We start from the raw sequence: 13822 nt of genomic DNA, 5'->3' as shown, positions 1-13822 counted from the left end.
AGCATGGTCCTGGACAGTGAGGGTGGTGGTCATGTGAGGGAAGTATAGGAACGAGGGTCAGTTCTGTGCCTGAGATGTCACAATGGGAGAGGAGCCTGGAGGTGTCAGTATCATGCTCCTGCTCCATTAGCAAGGGCTCACTGCATCCCAGGCCCAACCCCTTGCAGGCCCTTCCATGTATAAAATAGGGGGCTATAAAAGTTCAGGGCAGGGGCCAGGAATTTGGACAGAAAATGGAACTTTGGACCGAGGGGTGCCCTTGAACAACAGGCTTAGAGGTGAGGGCTTTCTCTTATCCTAGAGCCAGGAGGAGGTCCCAGCTAGGGATTTCTTAGGAACTTGGCTGGTATTAGCAGCCCTGGAGGTTGCTTGGAGAAATCGATCAATCCTAAGTAATGTCATTAGCCCTGGCAGGAAGGGGAGGTATCCTAGGGAGGCTGGGGAGAGTCTGGTCTCTGGGAGCATGTCTAACTGCTCAGTGACTGAACAGCACACCTCTGTTTGCAGAACTTCCAGGCCCCCACAGGAATCCAGTCCGGAAGGTCCCCAGTGCCCCCCACCACCTCTTGTGTCTGGTCACTGGGGACATGGACATAACTCAGGCCATTCCATGGGGAAGGCAGGCCTGTCAGCCGTGTTTGCCCAGGGTGCCTGGGGAAGACTGAGGGATACTCAGGACTATGGGAAGCTGGGAAGCCCTCTAACCAAACCTGGAGCTCAGGGCAGACTCCCTGGAGAAGGTTAACATCTGAGCTGAGACTCAAAGTGTGGGGAGGTGTTCATTAGCAGAAGGAACAGCGAGTTCTGGAAGGTGAAGCTAGGAGAGTCAGAGGCAGGTCCTGGCCATTTGCCTGTGAAAGAGCTCACTCTGGCCACAGGGCAGGCCTTAGACTGGTGGGGTGTGGCCCCCGTAGGAGGCCAGAGGATTTCCTATCGAGCGGAGGTATGAGACTCGGGCCGGACCAGTGGCCAAGGGGCTCATGAGAAGAGACTATGAGGGATGTTAGAAAAAGGTCGAGGTGGTAAGGAGGTCAGTGTGGCCTGTGCTGGGTCTGTAGGGCCTGGGGGACACCCCTGGAGGCAGCTAGGAGTCACTGGCTATCCCAGTCAGGAGGGAACGATTGAGTGGGCTTGTCCACACCTGGTAACTGAAGCCCCGGGAGTGGATGAAAAGGTCCCAGGAGAACATGCAGAGGAGAGAGAGGAGGCTTGCCTCCCCAGAATGCCCCAGCCATGAAGAACAGTGTGAACACTTACGGGGCCGGGGAGGGGAGGCGATTCTGAGAGCCACGATCAGCTGAGCCCTAGGCTGAGGCCTAGTGCAGGCAGTTCTGCTTCCCTAACCTGAAGTGGAATTTCCATTCCTGTGCCTTGTAAGGCTCAGTGTGGTGGGCGGGGCAGGGGAGGGCCGAGGACATGTGAGAATCATTGCTGGGCTCTGGTAGTCCTGGGAGAGGCAGTTGAGAACAGGGGAGCTTGGGTGTGGGCTCCTGTTCACGGAATGCCCTGATCATGGTACCTGCTGTACCTTGGTCCCTGCAGCCATTTGCCTTCCTGGCACTCCCCCCCCTGTAATCTGGTCTCCTGTAGGAGTCCTGGCAAAGGCCATTAACCATTTTACAGATTGAGAAACCAAGCATCAGGGAAGAATCCCGGAGGCCCCAGCCACAGAGCAAAGGTGAGACATGTGATTGATCTGACCGGTAGAGGCCTCGTCTTGGGGTAAGATTTGGCCTTCTACCCCTTCTGCAAGGCTGCAAATGTGGGAGTACATTTGTGAACACACACTCCTTCCGGAGCTGAGAGCAACCCCCCCATGACCCCTCCCTGTCCCCAACCCCATGGGACCTAAGTCCCCAAACTGCAGCCGCACACCATCCATACTGCCCTTATGTGCTGGGCTGGTCTTGGCTCCCAGAGCCCCAGGCCGCTGCACTGTGGTCCACAGGCCTCCCCCGGGAGCCACGGGCCCAGAGGCTACATCACACAATTCCCAGCAATAAGGAGGCTCCGAGTCAGTCAGTCGATATTCCCAGCAAAGCCCTAATGCATTCCCCACCCCCTTTGCCAAGCTGAGGCTGTAATCCCAGTGCTGAGGTGAGCATTTGGTGGAGGGCGGGTTGGGGGGATGAGGGTAGGTAGAGGCCCTGAGTGAGGCCAAGGTGGAAGTAGTGGGTGGGCCTGAGGCCCAGCCTGCCCCTCTGGTGAGGCCCCTGGGGCACTTAGAGACAGGCCTCAGCCGCTGGCTGCCTCCTGGAAGTGTATCCTGATCCTCCGTGCAAAATGCTAAGTGCCTACAACCTGCCTTTCTTCTCTCCAGAATACCAGCTTATGAGCCACTGTGGCCAGCCCGGAGGCTGCCAGGGTCAGCGGACTGCCCCCATCAAGGGCTGGGCAGTAAGTTCTAGGCTTTGTGGGCCCTTCAGTCTCTGTCACAACCACTGCCCTCTAGAGTTTCTGTTGCAGCAGCCATAGACAATATGTAAACGAATGATGTGGCGCAGCCAATAAAGCTTTATTTATGGACACTGAAACTTGACTCTCCCATAATTTTCATGTGTCACAAAATATTCTTGTTTTGATTCTTTTTTTATTTTTTATTTTTTTGCCCCTGAACTATAGAAATAGAGAAAAGTCACTCTTAGAATGTAGGCTATACAAAAACAGTCCACCGCTCAGATCTGGTGCCTGAGTTACATTTTACCAACTCCCAGGTTAGAGCAAGGCCCCTGGAGCCAGACTGACAGGCTCTACTGTGTGACCTTTGGCAAATGGCTAAACCTCTCTGCACTTCAGATTTCCCATCTGGAGAATGGGGATGATAATAACGATATGTGGGGAACGTAAAATGGTGCGCTGCTTTGCTGTTTTTATGAAAACGACTCTTGGCCGTTCTTCAGAAGGTTAAACATGAAGTTGCCGTATGACCTGGCACTTCTGTTCCAAAGCATGTGCACGCAAGAGAGGAAAGCATGCTCACACGATAACTTGTTCATTAGCGGTGTTATTCCTGACAGCTTGAAAGTGGTAACAGCCTAGAGGTCTCACAGCCGATGAATGGGTAAAATGGTCTGTCCGTTCAACTGAGTGTCCTGCAGCCCCTGAGGAGGAAGGCAGCACTGACTCCCGCTACGACAGGGTGAGCCTCGAGAACCATTAAATGAACGAAGCCAGACACAAAGGGCTGCTACTGTATGACTGCAATGACAGGAGGAGTCCAGAAATGGCAAATCCATAGATGCGGAAAGTACATTAATGGTCTGGGGGAAAAGAAGAGGGGCTATGGAGAGGGGGAGGGGCGGTGAGTGCTAGTGGGTCTGGCTGTTTTGTTGGGATGAGGAAGATGCTTTGGAATTGGTGGTGATGGTTGTATAACTTTGTGACTACACAAAAAACAATATGCTAAATACTGAATTGTACCCTTTAAAAGGGTGAATTTTTTGGCTTCTGAATTTGATCTTGATAAAAAGCTAATTCTTCCCAAGGTCACTAGAAGAGTTAGTGCAAGTGAGAGGCTTTGTCTGTCCCTCACTGGCCCTGTGGGGCCCTGAAGGCATCAGTGTGCCTGTTGCGTTCACATTGTTCACATTGTCCCCAAGACCGAGGACAGGACCCCATACATACCATGTGGCTCAAGTCTCTGGAGTCCCACGGACCCAGGGTTGAGTCCTGGCTCCTTGGGAAAATCACTGGGCTTCTCTGAGCCCCAGGCCCCTCGTCAGGGTGTTGAGGCACCGGAGCCAGAGGCCATGTGGCCGAGGCTAGCCTCGAGTGGCAGAGCCCCCAGCAGGCATCTCCAGGGTGCCAAGCAGGGCCGGGCCAGTTGCTGCTGGTGGCAGCGACTCAAACCTCAAGACAACTCTCCTTGTTCCCGCAACCACAACAGGATTCTCTGAACCCAAAGCCGTGAGCACTGTGGACCAGAGCAGATTCTCGGACTGGCCCCAGCCCGGTACTGGCCTGCTTGCCGGGCACCGTCCCTTTCTCTCCCCGAGCCTCAGTTTGTCCAGTTATCCATCGGCTCCGGGACACAACACCTGCCACAGGAGGCATACCGGGGTCACTCCATGCCTGGCCTATTTTCGACCAAGTACATCGGAGGTCGTGACTGAGAAAATAAAGCTGAGGATGGCTGAGGGCTTTGGGAAGGGGTCGAGGAAGGGGGCCTGGGAAAGCGTGATTGAGGAAAGAACATTTGAGCAAAGACCTAAGGAGAGGAGGGGAATGATGGCGCCCTGTGGAGCTCGAAGGGAAAGGCACTCTGGGCGCAGGAAGGAGAGACAGGTGCGGGGCAGGTGCAGCTGGGAGTGACTGGGTCTGGGGTGAGGGGCGGGAGACCAACCCAGGGGTGCTGCCAGTGTGCGGGCCTCCAGCTGTATAGGCCTCACGGCAGGGCCCTGGGCGGGGACTGGTACCTAACCGCGTGGCAGCGATTTGGGCTGTCTGGTGCCAAGACCCTGCACCTCCCCTTCCTCACAGGCCTGTGCTTCCTCCCACAGGAGCCGCCAGGGGCCTCCATGGGCGCCTGAGGGCCGGGCGCCGGGGCGGCAGGCAAGAGCATGGTGAGACACCAGCCGCTCCAGTACTATGAGCCCCAGCTGTGCCTCTCCTGCCTCACGGGCATCTACGGCTGCCGCTGGAAGCGCTACCAGCGGTCCCACGATGACACCACGCCGGTAAGCTGCCCTGGGATCAGGCAGGGGACCTGGGGCACCACAGTGCCTGGGGGAAGGCTCTCAGCTCTGTCACTCTGCCATGGGACTCCGGACAAGTCAATGCCTCTCTGGGTTTCAATCTTTCCTTCTTTAAAATAGGCCCATGGTCATTTCAGAATCTACCTGACTAGGCGGGCAGGGAAGTAGGCCATCCTGTCCCAGATGGAGCCAGTGAACTCTCCCCTGACACCCAGGACCTGGGCTGCTCCTGAGGTCTGGGCAGAAAGGGGCGCACCTAGGAGGGACACTCCAAGAGGAAGGGCTCTCGCCCCCACCAGCCCCCTGCCAAGGTGAGCAGAAGTTTTCAGCTTCCTGGCAGCTAGGCAGGTGGGCAGGCGGGTAGCTGGAGGGGAGGGTGAGGAGGTAGGCCAGGCCATCCTGGAACCTGGGAGCTGGCGGGGCCATGGGCTGGCACCAGGGCACCGTCACCTGAGCCACAGGCCTGTCCGAGCTGGCAGCTGGCACCCCAGGCCAGACCCTCAGCTGAGCTGACGCTTCCGTCCCTGGGGCACTGTTAGCCGCCGGATCTAGTTTCTTCCCTGAAGGAACCCAACTCCTTCAAGAGGGAAGGGAGGGAGATAAATAGTATTTATCTAAAAGATTTGCTGCCTGGAAAACAGCTCTCCTCCTCTCTGCTGCTTGTCTAAACAAAGAACCCAGGGTCCAAATTTAGCCAGCCTTGAAACAGGCTGGAGTGGCCAACGGTGTGGGTGACCCAGCTGAGGTCAGCAGCCAAGAATCACTGGGGAGGGGGGGCTCTCTGGATTGGGGGAGCATGGGGAAGCTAGTCTACCTTCCTGCCCTCCTTCTCTGCCTGTGCTGGGGACCAACAAAGCCCTGGCCTGAGTCAGGAGCCTGGGTTCACAGTCCCCAAAGGGTAAGAAGCAAGTGCTACCTGGTGAGCACACAGTCTGACATTACCACGTCCCCACTCCCAGCCCAGAGAAGAGGACATGCCAAACAGAGGCAAGGGCCTGCTCCAGGCCACTGGACAGGTCCCAGGGACAGGGGCCAGCAGGAGGTCCTCCCTGAGTCAGGAAAGGCAGGAGTTCAGTGGGCGGCTGGCCCCAGGTGTCTGTGCTGGGTACAGTGCTGAGCTCTGATGCAGCCCCTCTCGCTTCTCCCACCAAGCCCTGGAGCTAGGTGTCATCGCCACCGTTGTGCACAGGGAAGCAGAAGCCAGGGATGCCAGTGAGGGGGCAGAGCTGTGATCTGGACCTGGGGCAGTGACGCGTAGGGAGGAGGACGGCTGAGCTCCCCAGCAGTGAGCAACTTGGCTGTCGTCCTCATCAGAGTAGCTGCTGGGGGAAGGCAGAGCCCCCAGGACATCTCGCAGCCCTCTGTGGGCCCAGGGCAGGCCTATCCAGGCTTCAGAGTCAGGAAGTGATAGGTCCTTGCTGCGGCCTGCACGGGGCCCAGGGTGGAGGAAGTGGTTGGCTGAGGCCGGTTTTGAGCTGACTGGGAGCCCAAGCGGGGCTGTGTCTGCAAATGCCAGCACCTGGGGTGCCAGGGATGGAGCAAGTGTGGGAGGGGCTACAGGAGGCCCCAGGCCAGCTTGGCTGCGAGGAGGTTTTGTGGCAGCTCTGGGTGTCAGGGCCTCTGCCGACTGGGGTGAGCTCCCCTCAGGCGACCCTCCGAAGCTCCCAGCTGAGATGAGCCTCCTCCTCCTTCCCTGTCATCCACCTCATTCCGCTTCCCCGCCCACTTCCTGGGTTCCAGCTTCAGGCTGCTCATCCTTTCTCTCTCTCTCTCTCCCATCCTCTTTCTTCCCAGTCCCTCCTTAGATGCCCGGGTGGAGACCATGATGCCCGGCTGGGCTCTCTGGCCCGACACAGGGAGGGGAATAGTGACCCGGTGTTTCAGAGTCGGGGCTGGGGCTGAGCAGGTGTTCCGTAAGCTTTGCTGAACTGACAGGCCCGGGAGTGAGCTCTGGGGGCACAGGCTGGGTGTGAAGGGGCATTGCCAAGGCAGTGGAGGAAAGGCCCCCAGAAGGGGCAGGGGCTCCACCTTTGCCTATGCCTCTTCTCATCCCCCCCTTCCCTTGGTGAAGACCTTGCTGACCCCTCTCCTCCCCCTGCCCAGGCACTGCCTCCCCTCAAGTCCTCTTGAGGGAGCCTCCCTAGCACCTCCCAACTCAGACAAGCCCTGAATCAATTTATTCTGTGAAGCCAGACCTCTCTGATCCCCATCTGTGAAATGGGGTGACAGACTGGTGGTGAGTCACAGGAGCCTTTCATCATGGCCCTGCTCAGGCTGGGAAATAAAGCCCAAGAGTAACAGTTAACATTTATTGAGTACCTATTGTATGCAGGGGTGCAAGAGCTTACATGAGTTGCCCTGTTTGTTCTCTGCTGTGGGGTGGGTTTTACTGTGATGCTGATGGAGAATTTGAGGCTTCAAGCCACGTCACACCTGGAGTCCAGGATAGATTTATGAGAGGAACCACAGGAAGATGAAGTCTGGAGGGGAGGACACGCAGGTTTTGCGTATGTGATTAAGTGAGAACTTGCCAGAAGGGGAAAAAGGAGGGGCAGGAGGAGGATTTGGGAAGTTGCCAAAGGGAGGAAGAGCATGGGACCAGGAGCCCTACAAGTGGGGCAAGAGTGGGCATGGCTTGAATGCCAGACTGGGAGCCCTCCAAGGTTCTGGGATGAACAGGGGCCCCTCCCTACTGGAATGGACCATGGGGGCAGTCTCCTTCCTGTTCCCCCAGCCCTATGCAGTCCCACCTCTCCCGAGCCTTTGCTCTCACTGTCCCCCAGCCCCAGGACACACACTGGACACATAAGGGAACAGGAAACTGAGGACCCAATGGGAGAGGTGAAATGCCCTCTTCTGCCCCCAGCCCCTAGGGAGCGGAGGAGCCGGCAGCAGGAGGCTGGCTCACTCGACAGCTAGGAAGGGGAAGTGAAGCTTTTTATAACTGGAGATAATTAATTGGTTGTTGTCTGTGACTCATTACTCTAATACTGCCAATTAAGGACCGGGTAGGACAGAAGACAGTTCTCAGGCTGTCCCCCAGGGCTCCGTGAAGACTGCGTGTCTGGGGGAGACAGCACAGTGTCCAAACCAGCTTCTCATGTAGTGAGGGGCATTCAGGTCAATCACCTGGGGAAGCTTCCCAGCCCAAGATGAGGAAGGAGACGGACATCAGCTGTCATCTCTCTTGTATTTCTGTAGTGCATTTGCCTTTCGAAGGCTGTTTTAAGCTCGTTTGACCCCTCTGTCTCCCAGAGAGGGCTCCAGGAAGAACAAGTGATCTGTTCAAGCCACAGGGTTGGAGGCCAGGCATGTGTGGCCCTCTGCTTGCCTCCCCAGGCCTGTGCTCCCCCACCTTGGGCTCCACACCAGCAATCTTGTCTGGGACGCACCAATTCCAATTCCTATTTCCTCAACAAGAACCAACACAGCCAGGCCACCCAGCGTGCTCACTGCTGAGGCCCAGGAAAACCCCAGACAGGAGAGCTGGCCTGAGCTGCTGTCTGACAGTTAGTCCTGTCTAGCCAGATGGGGAAGTGTTCGAGGCACGGGGTGCTGTGGGTGCCAGAGCTTCTTGTGCTTGGGAACTGAGAGCAATCTGGCCTCCGTGTGGCTCTGTCTGAGGAGGGAGGTCGTTGCTAGGCACTAGGTGGTGGCAGCCTGAGGCTGTGCTGGGGAGCCTGCTCCCCATCCCAGGCAGAGGGATCACAGCTAGACTCAGGCTGGGCGAGGACCAGTCTGGTTCTGTTGTGGCGAGTGCGCGGAGACACTGGAGGGGAGGTAAAGGAGCAGGGAGCCAGACAGCGGGGCTGAGGCCTCACCTGGGGGAGGCATATGCAGCATGCTCCTGGCAAAGGGAGGGATTTTAGAGATGCTTGGAAGGTGTAATCAAAAAGCTATCTGTGGAAGAGATTGAGGGAGTCCTGTGTGATGCCTCCCATCGCCTGATTTCTAGTCTAGCTGGGTGAGGCTATTCCAGAGACCAGAGATGGAAATGGGAAAGCATGCTGTTTCCCCGGGGCAGGTGGAGGGGGGCAGGAGGGGAGAGTGGTCCCCACAGAGTCCAGGAACAGAGTCCAGGACACAACAAAGTCTCCCCACCCCCAGTGGCCTAGCTCCTTTGACCAGAGCCCCTGCAGCCACTCAGGAAGACCCCTGCTGGGGGAAGTCCATCATTTCCCCCCCATACCCAACCCCTCCCAGGATGGCCTCACCTCTTCATGGCACTGGGCCTGTACTCAGGCTGCCCTGTCGCTTGCAGTGTCCCTTCTCTCTTTACCTTGCGAGGCTCGTGGCAAATGTCTACTCCTCTAAGAGTTATCTCCTTAAACATAAAAAGAACCAGGCCCACTTCCCTGAGCTCTTGTAGCACCTCCGGCCTGGGCTGCCCCCATAGACTGTGACTTTCTGTGTGTCCTAAAGGACTCAGTGTTGTGGGAGCAGGGCCCAGGTCTTGGGGCAGAGCCTCAGGATGACGGAGCTGGGGAGTGGAAGAGTAGTGAGGAAGCCAGTTAGGGACCAGGCCTGCCGTCCTGCTGACTGCACCCAGGACAAGGCCTCTGATGAGCTCTTGGGGATTGGGTGGTCTGGGAGGGGACGAGCATACACTTGTAGACAGGTGCATACTGCCTTCTGGTGCTCCTGGCTGTGGTTGGCAGATGAGGGTGTGGGTTTCACTGTGGGACCTCCCAGGCCACCCTGGGAGCAGAGACTGGACCCTGCTGGCAGTGTGCAGGAGCCCCCGGGGTGGAGACTTCCCCAGCTGGGTCCCCACCTCTTTGTCCTAGCCCTACCAGGTGGACCTCCAGGGGAGAGTGTGTCCTACTCGGGAATACAAGGTGGGCTCCCTGGATAAAGCCGCCTTTGCCATAGGCTCCAGGGTGTCACTGCAGTCAGCTGAAAGTACTTGGGCATCCCTGGCCAGGGACCTGTGGCCTGAACTCCACCCTGCTTCCATCAGCGACTTAGTGTGGGACTCTAGGCCAGGTCAGACCCTCTCTGGGCCTCAGCTTTCTTATGGGTTAGATGGAGGTGCAGAGTCATATGCCCCAAGGGGGTACCAGTGCTCCCTCACATCTTGTACAAGGGAGACCGCTGTCCCAACCTTGGTGAAAGCGTGTTCACCCTATAAACTTCCCTGTTCCCTTTTCTGGTGCTTTGGCGAAAAGGCGCCCAGCAGGTCAGAGGGGTGCCTTCTGATCCCTAAATCCCTAAAATGGGGATTTAAAAAAATAAAATAGGGGCACCTGGGTGGCTCCGTGGGTTAAAGCCTCTGCCTTCAGCTCAGGTCATGATCCCAGGGTCCTGGGATCGAGCCCCACATCAGGCTCTCTACAGGGAGCCTGCTTCCTCCTTTCTCTGACTGCATCTCAGCCTACTTGTCAAATAAATAAATAAAATCTTTAAAAAATAATAATAATAATATAATAAAACAAATAGAGTGGGGATAAGACCTTGTGTCATCCTCCTTATTGCAGCAATAAAGCCACACCCGTCTTGGCCTTCAGGAACCCCGACACTCCACCCAGCTCCTCCCCGGCCAGTGCCCGGGGTGCCCGGCAGTGTGGCGGCATGGCCGTGTGCACTCCAGGGGAAGCGGCTAACATTCTGTGACCATCTTGAGTGTCTGCTTAGGGAGCCCAAGCAGGGTGGGAGATGATAGGGGGCGCTGGCACCCGGCACTCTGCCACCCTAGCAGGGCCCTCTAAGAGCCTGGGGTAACCCCTCCTCAGGTCCCCCAGCTCTCCCACTCCCATCTCCCTGTGGGCTGGTGTGTGCGGGGAGGCGGGATGCTGCAGGCCAGGCCTGGTTCCATCGTCCCGCCTAATGAGCCGCTCTCAGCAGTCCCCAGCAGAAGCAAGGGCAGTCAGAGGCCTAATTGCCTGGCTCTCGGTAGCCCAGAAAAATCAATCCGGCCTCTTAGGCTGTCAGGAGCTGGCTGTGGGTGGGGACTCTAATCCCTTTCCCTGCTTTGGCCCTAATGCTATAAACCTCCCCAGGCCACCCACTCCCCCCCAGATCTCCTGGGTCAGGGCCAGAGTAATCCTGCCAGGGCCTTCCACACCCTTCCCACCTGACATCTCCCAGGCTTTTCTGGTATATCAGTCCTCCTATTTGGCACGTGGCATGGGTGAAACAGGAGGATGACTGGAAGAGCTGGCATGCCCGAGACCTAGCCTGCAAGAGGGCAGACTCCATGGGTAGGCACCCCTCAACCTCTCTCTTGGCTCTGCAGGGCCATGTGGTGCCGAGGACCTGAAATCAGAGTGGGGACCCCGGCGGAGGCACAGGGTGCAGAGCTCAGCCAGGCAGCACCCACCCATGGGGAACGGGCTGCTCTGGGACAGACTAGAAAGCCTAGAAGCAGCGCGCGCACATCATGAGCACGGAAATGATGCCAGACTTCACAGACCGTGCAGGGACAGCTGAGGCATCCATTTGGTGGAAGTAAAATTAGATCCCTGCCTCTTACCTCACACCCAAATACATTCCAGATGGATTAAATTGGTTTTTTTTTTCTATTTTTAAACTCCTCTTTTCTATTTAGGAAGTACACATTTGTTGAAGAAATTCAAACGACTTGGAAAGATGTAAAGTAGAAGGAATTCTAATCTTAACACTTGAGAGAAATGGCTTTCCAGCCTCTCTCTGTGCGTGCACGCATACATCCACGTGGAGCCGTAGACAGAGGCGGACAGAGAGCTGGGCAGATTACAGATTTGAATGTAAACAACGAAGCCAAGAAATTACCAGTATAAAATACAAGTCAGATATATAGACTTAAGCTACCTTTCTTTCTTTCTTTCTTTTTTAAGATTTTATTTATTTATTTGACACAGAGAGAGAGGCAGAGCAGCAAGCAGAGATAGAGGAGGAAGTAGGCTCTCTGCGGGCCTCGATCCCAGGACCCTGAGGCTATGACCTGAGCTAAAGGCAGAGGCTTAACCCACTGAGCCACCCAGGCACCCCAGAGCTACCTTTCTTAAACACAATACCAAAGACAAAACCTATAATAAATTTTATTTATTTAATGTGTTGTGCATGTGTTGTGAGAGAGCACAAGTGGGGGAGGAGGGGCAGAGGGACAAGCAGACTCCACTGAGCATGGAGCCCCATGCAGGGATCAATCCCCCGACCCTGAGATCATGATCTGAGCTGAAGTTAGACACTTAACTGACTGAGCCACCCAGGCACCCCCAAAATTTAAATTTTTATGCAAAAGTCATAATAAAGTCAGGGCGCCTGGATGACTCAGTCGTTAAGTGTGTGCCTTTGATTCAGGTCATGATCCCAGGGTCCTGGGATCAAGCCCTGCATTGGGCTCCCTGCTCAGTGAGAAGCTTGCTTCTCCTTCTCCCACTCTCCCTGCTTGTGTTCCCTCTCTCGCTGTCTCTCTGTGTCAAATAAATAAATAAAATCTTTTTTAAAAAATAATAAAGTAAAATGATCAAATAAGAGAAAATATACAGTATAGATGCAAGCAAATACTCTGACATAGAGAAAGCTTTTATATGCCCATAGGAAAGGAAGCCAGTTCCCCCAAATAAAAGCTGCTGAGCTCTGCGCCATTATACTTCTACTCCCTCCCTCTGCCCCAATCCAGGCCCCCTGACCTGTCATCTCAGCAAGCCCTTTCCTTCCAAATTTATTGCAGGCATCTCCTCCTCCAGGAAGCCCTCCAGACTGTACCCCCTCCTGTAATTGGCTGTCTCCTGAGCAGTCCTATTCTCCACACCAGTTCCTAGGACTGGAGCTGCCTGCTGTCTGCTCGGTCATCTGTGGGGGTTGCTCCAATGGGATTCCAGACCTCATTCACCTCCCACTGCGCAGGCAGGGCTCAGCACGTGTGTCTAGGGTGACTAGAAGAGAGTGGTGGCAAGGACACAGATGCTGGGATTTGGTTTAGTATGGAGTGTGAGGTAGGGGTCTAAATTTTTAACAAATGGATGTCCAGAGGTCCCAACACCATCTGTTAAATGCGCCATCCTTTCCGTACTGATTTACCATGTCTTGATCTTGTGTCCTCGCTTCCAGGCTATTCCCCTTCTTCAGGTCTCAGTTTCTCCATTTCAGAATGGGGTCTGTAGAGGATGAGGCGAAATGGTCTCTGAACACTTTTCTAACTGAAATTCCAGGGTTCCTGGCCTATGACTCACTTGGTGAACTTGGGCCAGGCCTTACCCCTCTGAGCCAACTTCCTCCTTGGTCAGACAGGATAATTACCTGTCCTACTTACCATTGCTCTGGGATAGTTGGAGATGCTGAAGGCACTCAGACCTGGGTGTGAATTCTGGCTTCACTCTTAGGGTTGCCCTTTGTGGCCTTGGGCAAGTCACCTCCCCTCTCCAAGCCCTGCTTTCCTCCAGCTCTAGCGCCTGCTTTGCAGAGCTGAGAGAAGAGAGGATGAAAGGAGATGGAGCAGGCGGGGGTGTCTCAGGAGCACCCTGCCCCCACCCTGTGAAGAGCTCACGCAGGGCTCTGTCCTCCCACAGCTGGCACTGTGGGGCTGGGAGTGGGCACGGGGCATCCGTGCACCCCGCCGACCCTGGCACCCATCCTAGGCTGGGGGCAGGTGAGCTACTGGCTATCCTCAGCAGCCGGAAAAAATCTGGTGTAGGGCAGGGGGGGTAGCGGGGGGGTGGTAGTCTTGATCACTGTCTTCACGTAATTAAAGGGCTGTCAGATGTGAAATGATAATTAAAGGAACAACCATGGATTTGGCAACTTACAGCTTACATCTGTAATCACATGCGGGCCTGGCAGCCCTCCCATGCATGACGTGGAGGTGATGTCATCCCCATGAACAGAGGAGGAAGCTGAGGCTTGATCCTAAGCTGGTGGCACACAGCCCCGAGGCTTGTGGGGAGGAGGGCTGAGAAGTACAGTCCAGTGGCTCTTGCTTGCATTCCCCCCACCCCCTGGTCATCTGACCCCAATATTTCTTGCCCCTTGGCTGGACTTGTTCTGTGTGGTATCGGAGAGCCAGCTTCAGGGAGGCCGTGGAGGGGGCAGAGGTCAGTGGCACCTCAGGGAGGGACACAGGGACATGCAGGTCCTTGCGGGTCTGTGCTACCTTGCCAACCTGCTGTCCTCATTTTACGGTGCAGGCAGCTGGTGCTCAAGAGAAT

General features: G+C 55.8%; 1 protein-coding gene across 6 annotated transcripts in view; it reads left to right on the top strand.

Annotated features, from left to right (window-relative positions):
* The window catches only part of GDPD5 (glycerophosphodiester phosphodiesterase domain containing 5), an 83368-nt gene that overhangs the window by 36511 nt on the left and 33035 nt on the right, over positions 1-13822 (top strand). For 5 of the 6 annotated variants that reach the window (XM_059411044.1, XM_059411064.1, XM_059411016.1 and 2 more), the window contains one exon: positions 4500-4676. In XM_059411044.1, coding sequence (XP_059267027.1) covers positions 4560-4676 — 117 coding nt within the window. In that variant the 5' untranslated portion in view covers positions 4500-4559. Of the gene's footprint in view, positions 1-3017; positions 3140-4499; positions 4677-13822 lie in introns of all 6 variants that reach the window. The other variant, XM_059411026.1, reaches the window with a different exon arrangement.

This window comes from Mustela nigripes, chromosome 1 (genome assembly GCF_022355385.1).
Source record: "Mustela nigripes isolate SB6536 chromosome 1, MUSNIG.SB6536, whole genome shotgun sequence".
NCBI lineage: Eukaryota > Metazoa > Chordata > Mammalia > Carnivora > Mustelidae > Mustela > Mustela nigripes.
This window is presented reverse-complemented; position numbering and strand designations above follow the sequence as displayed.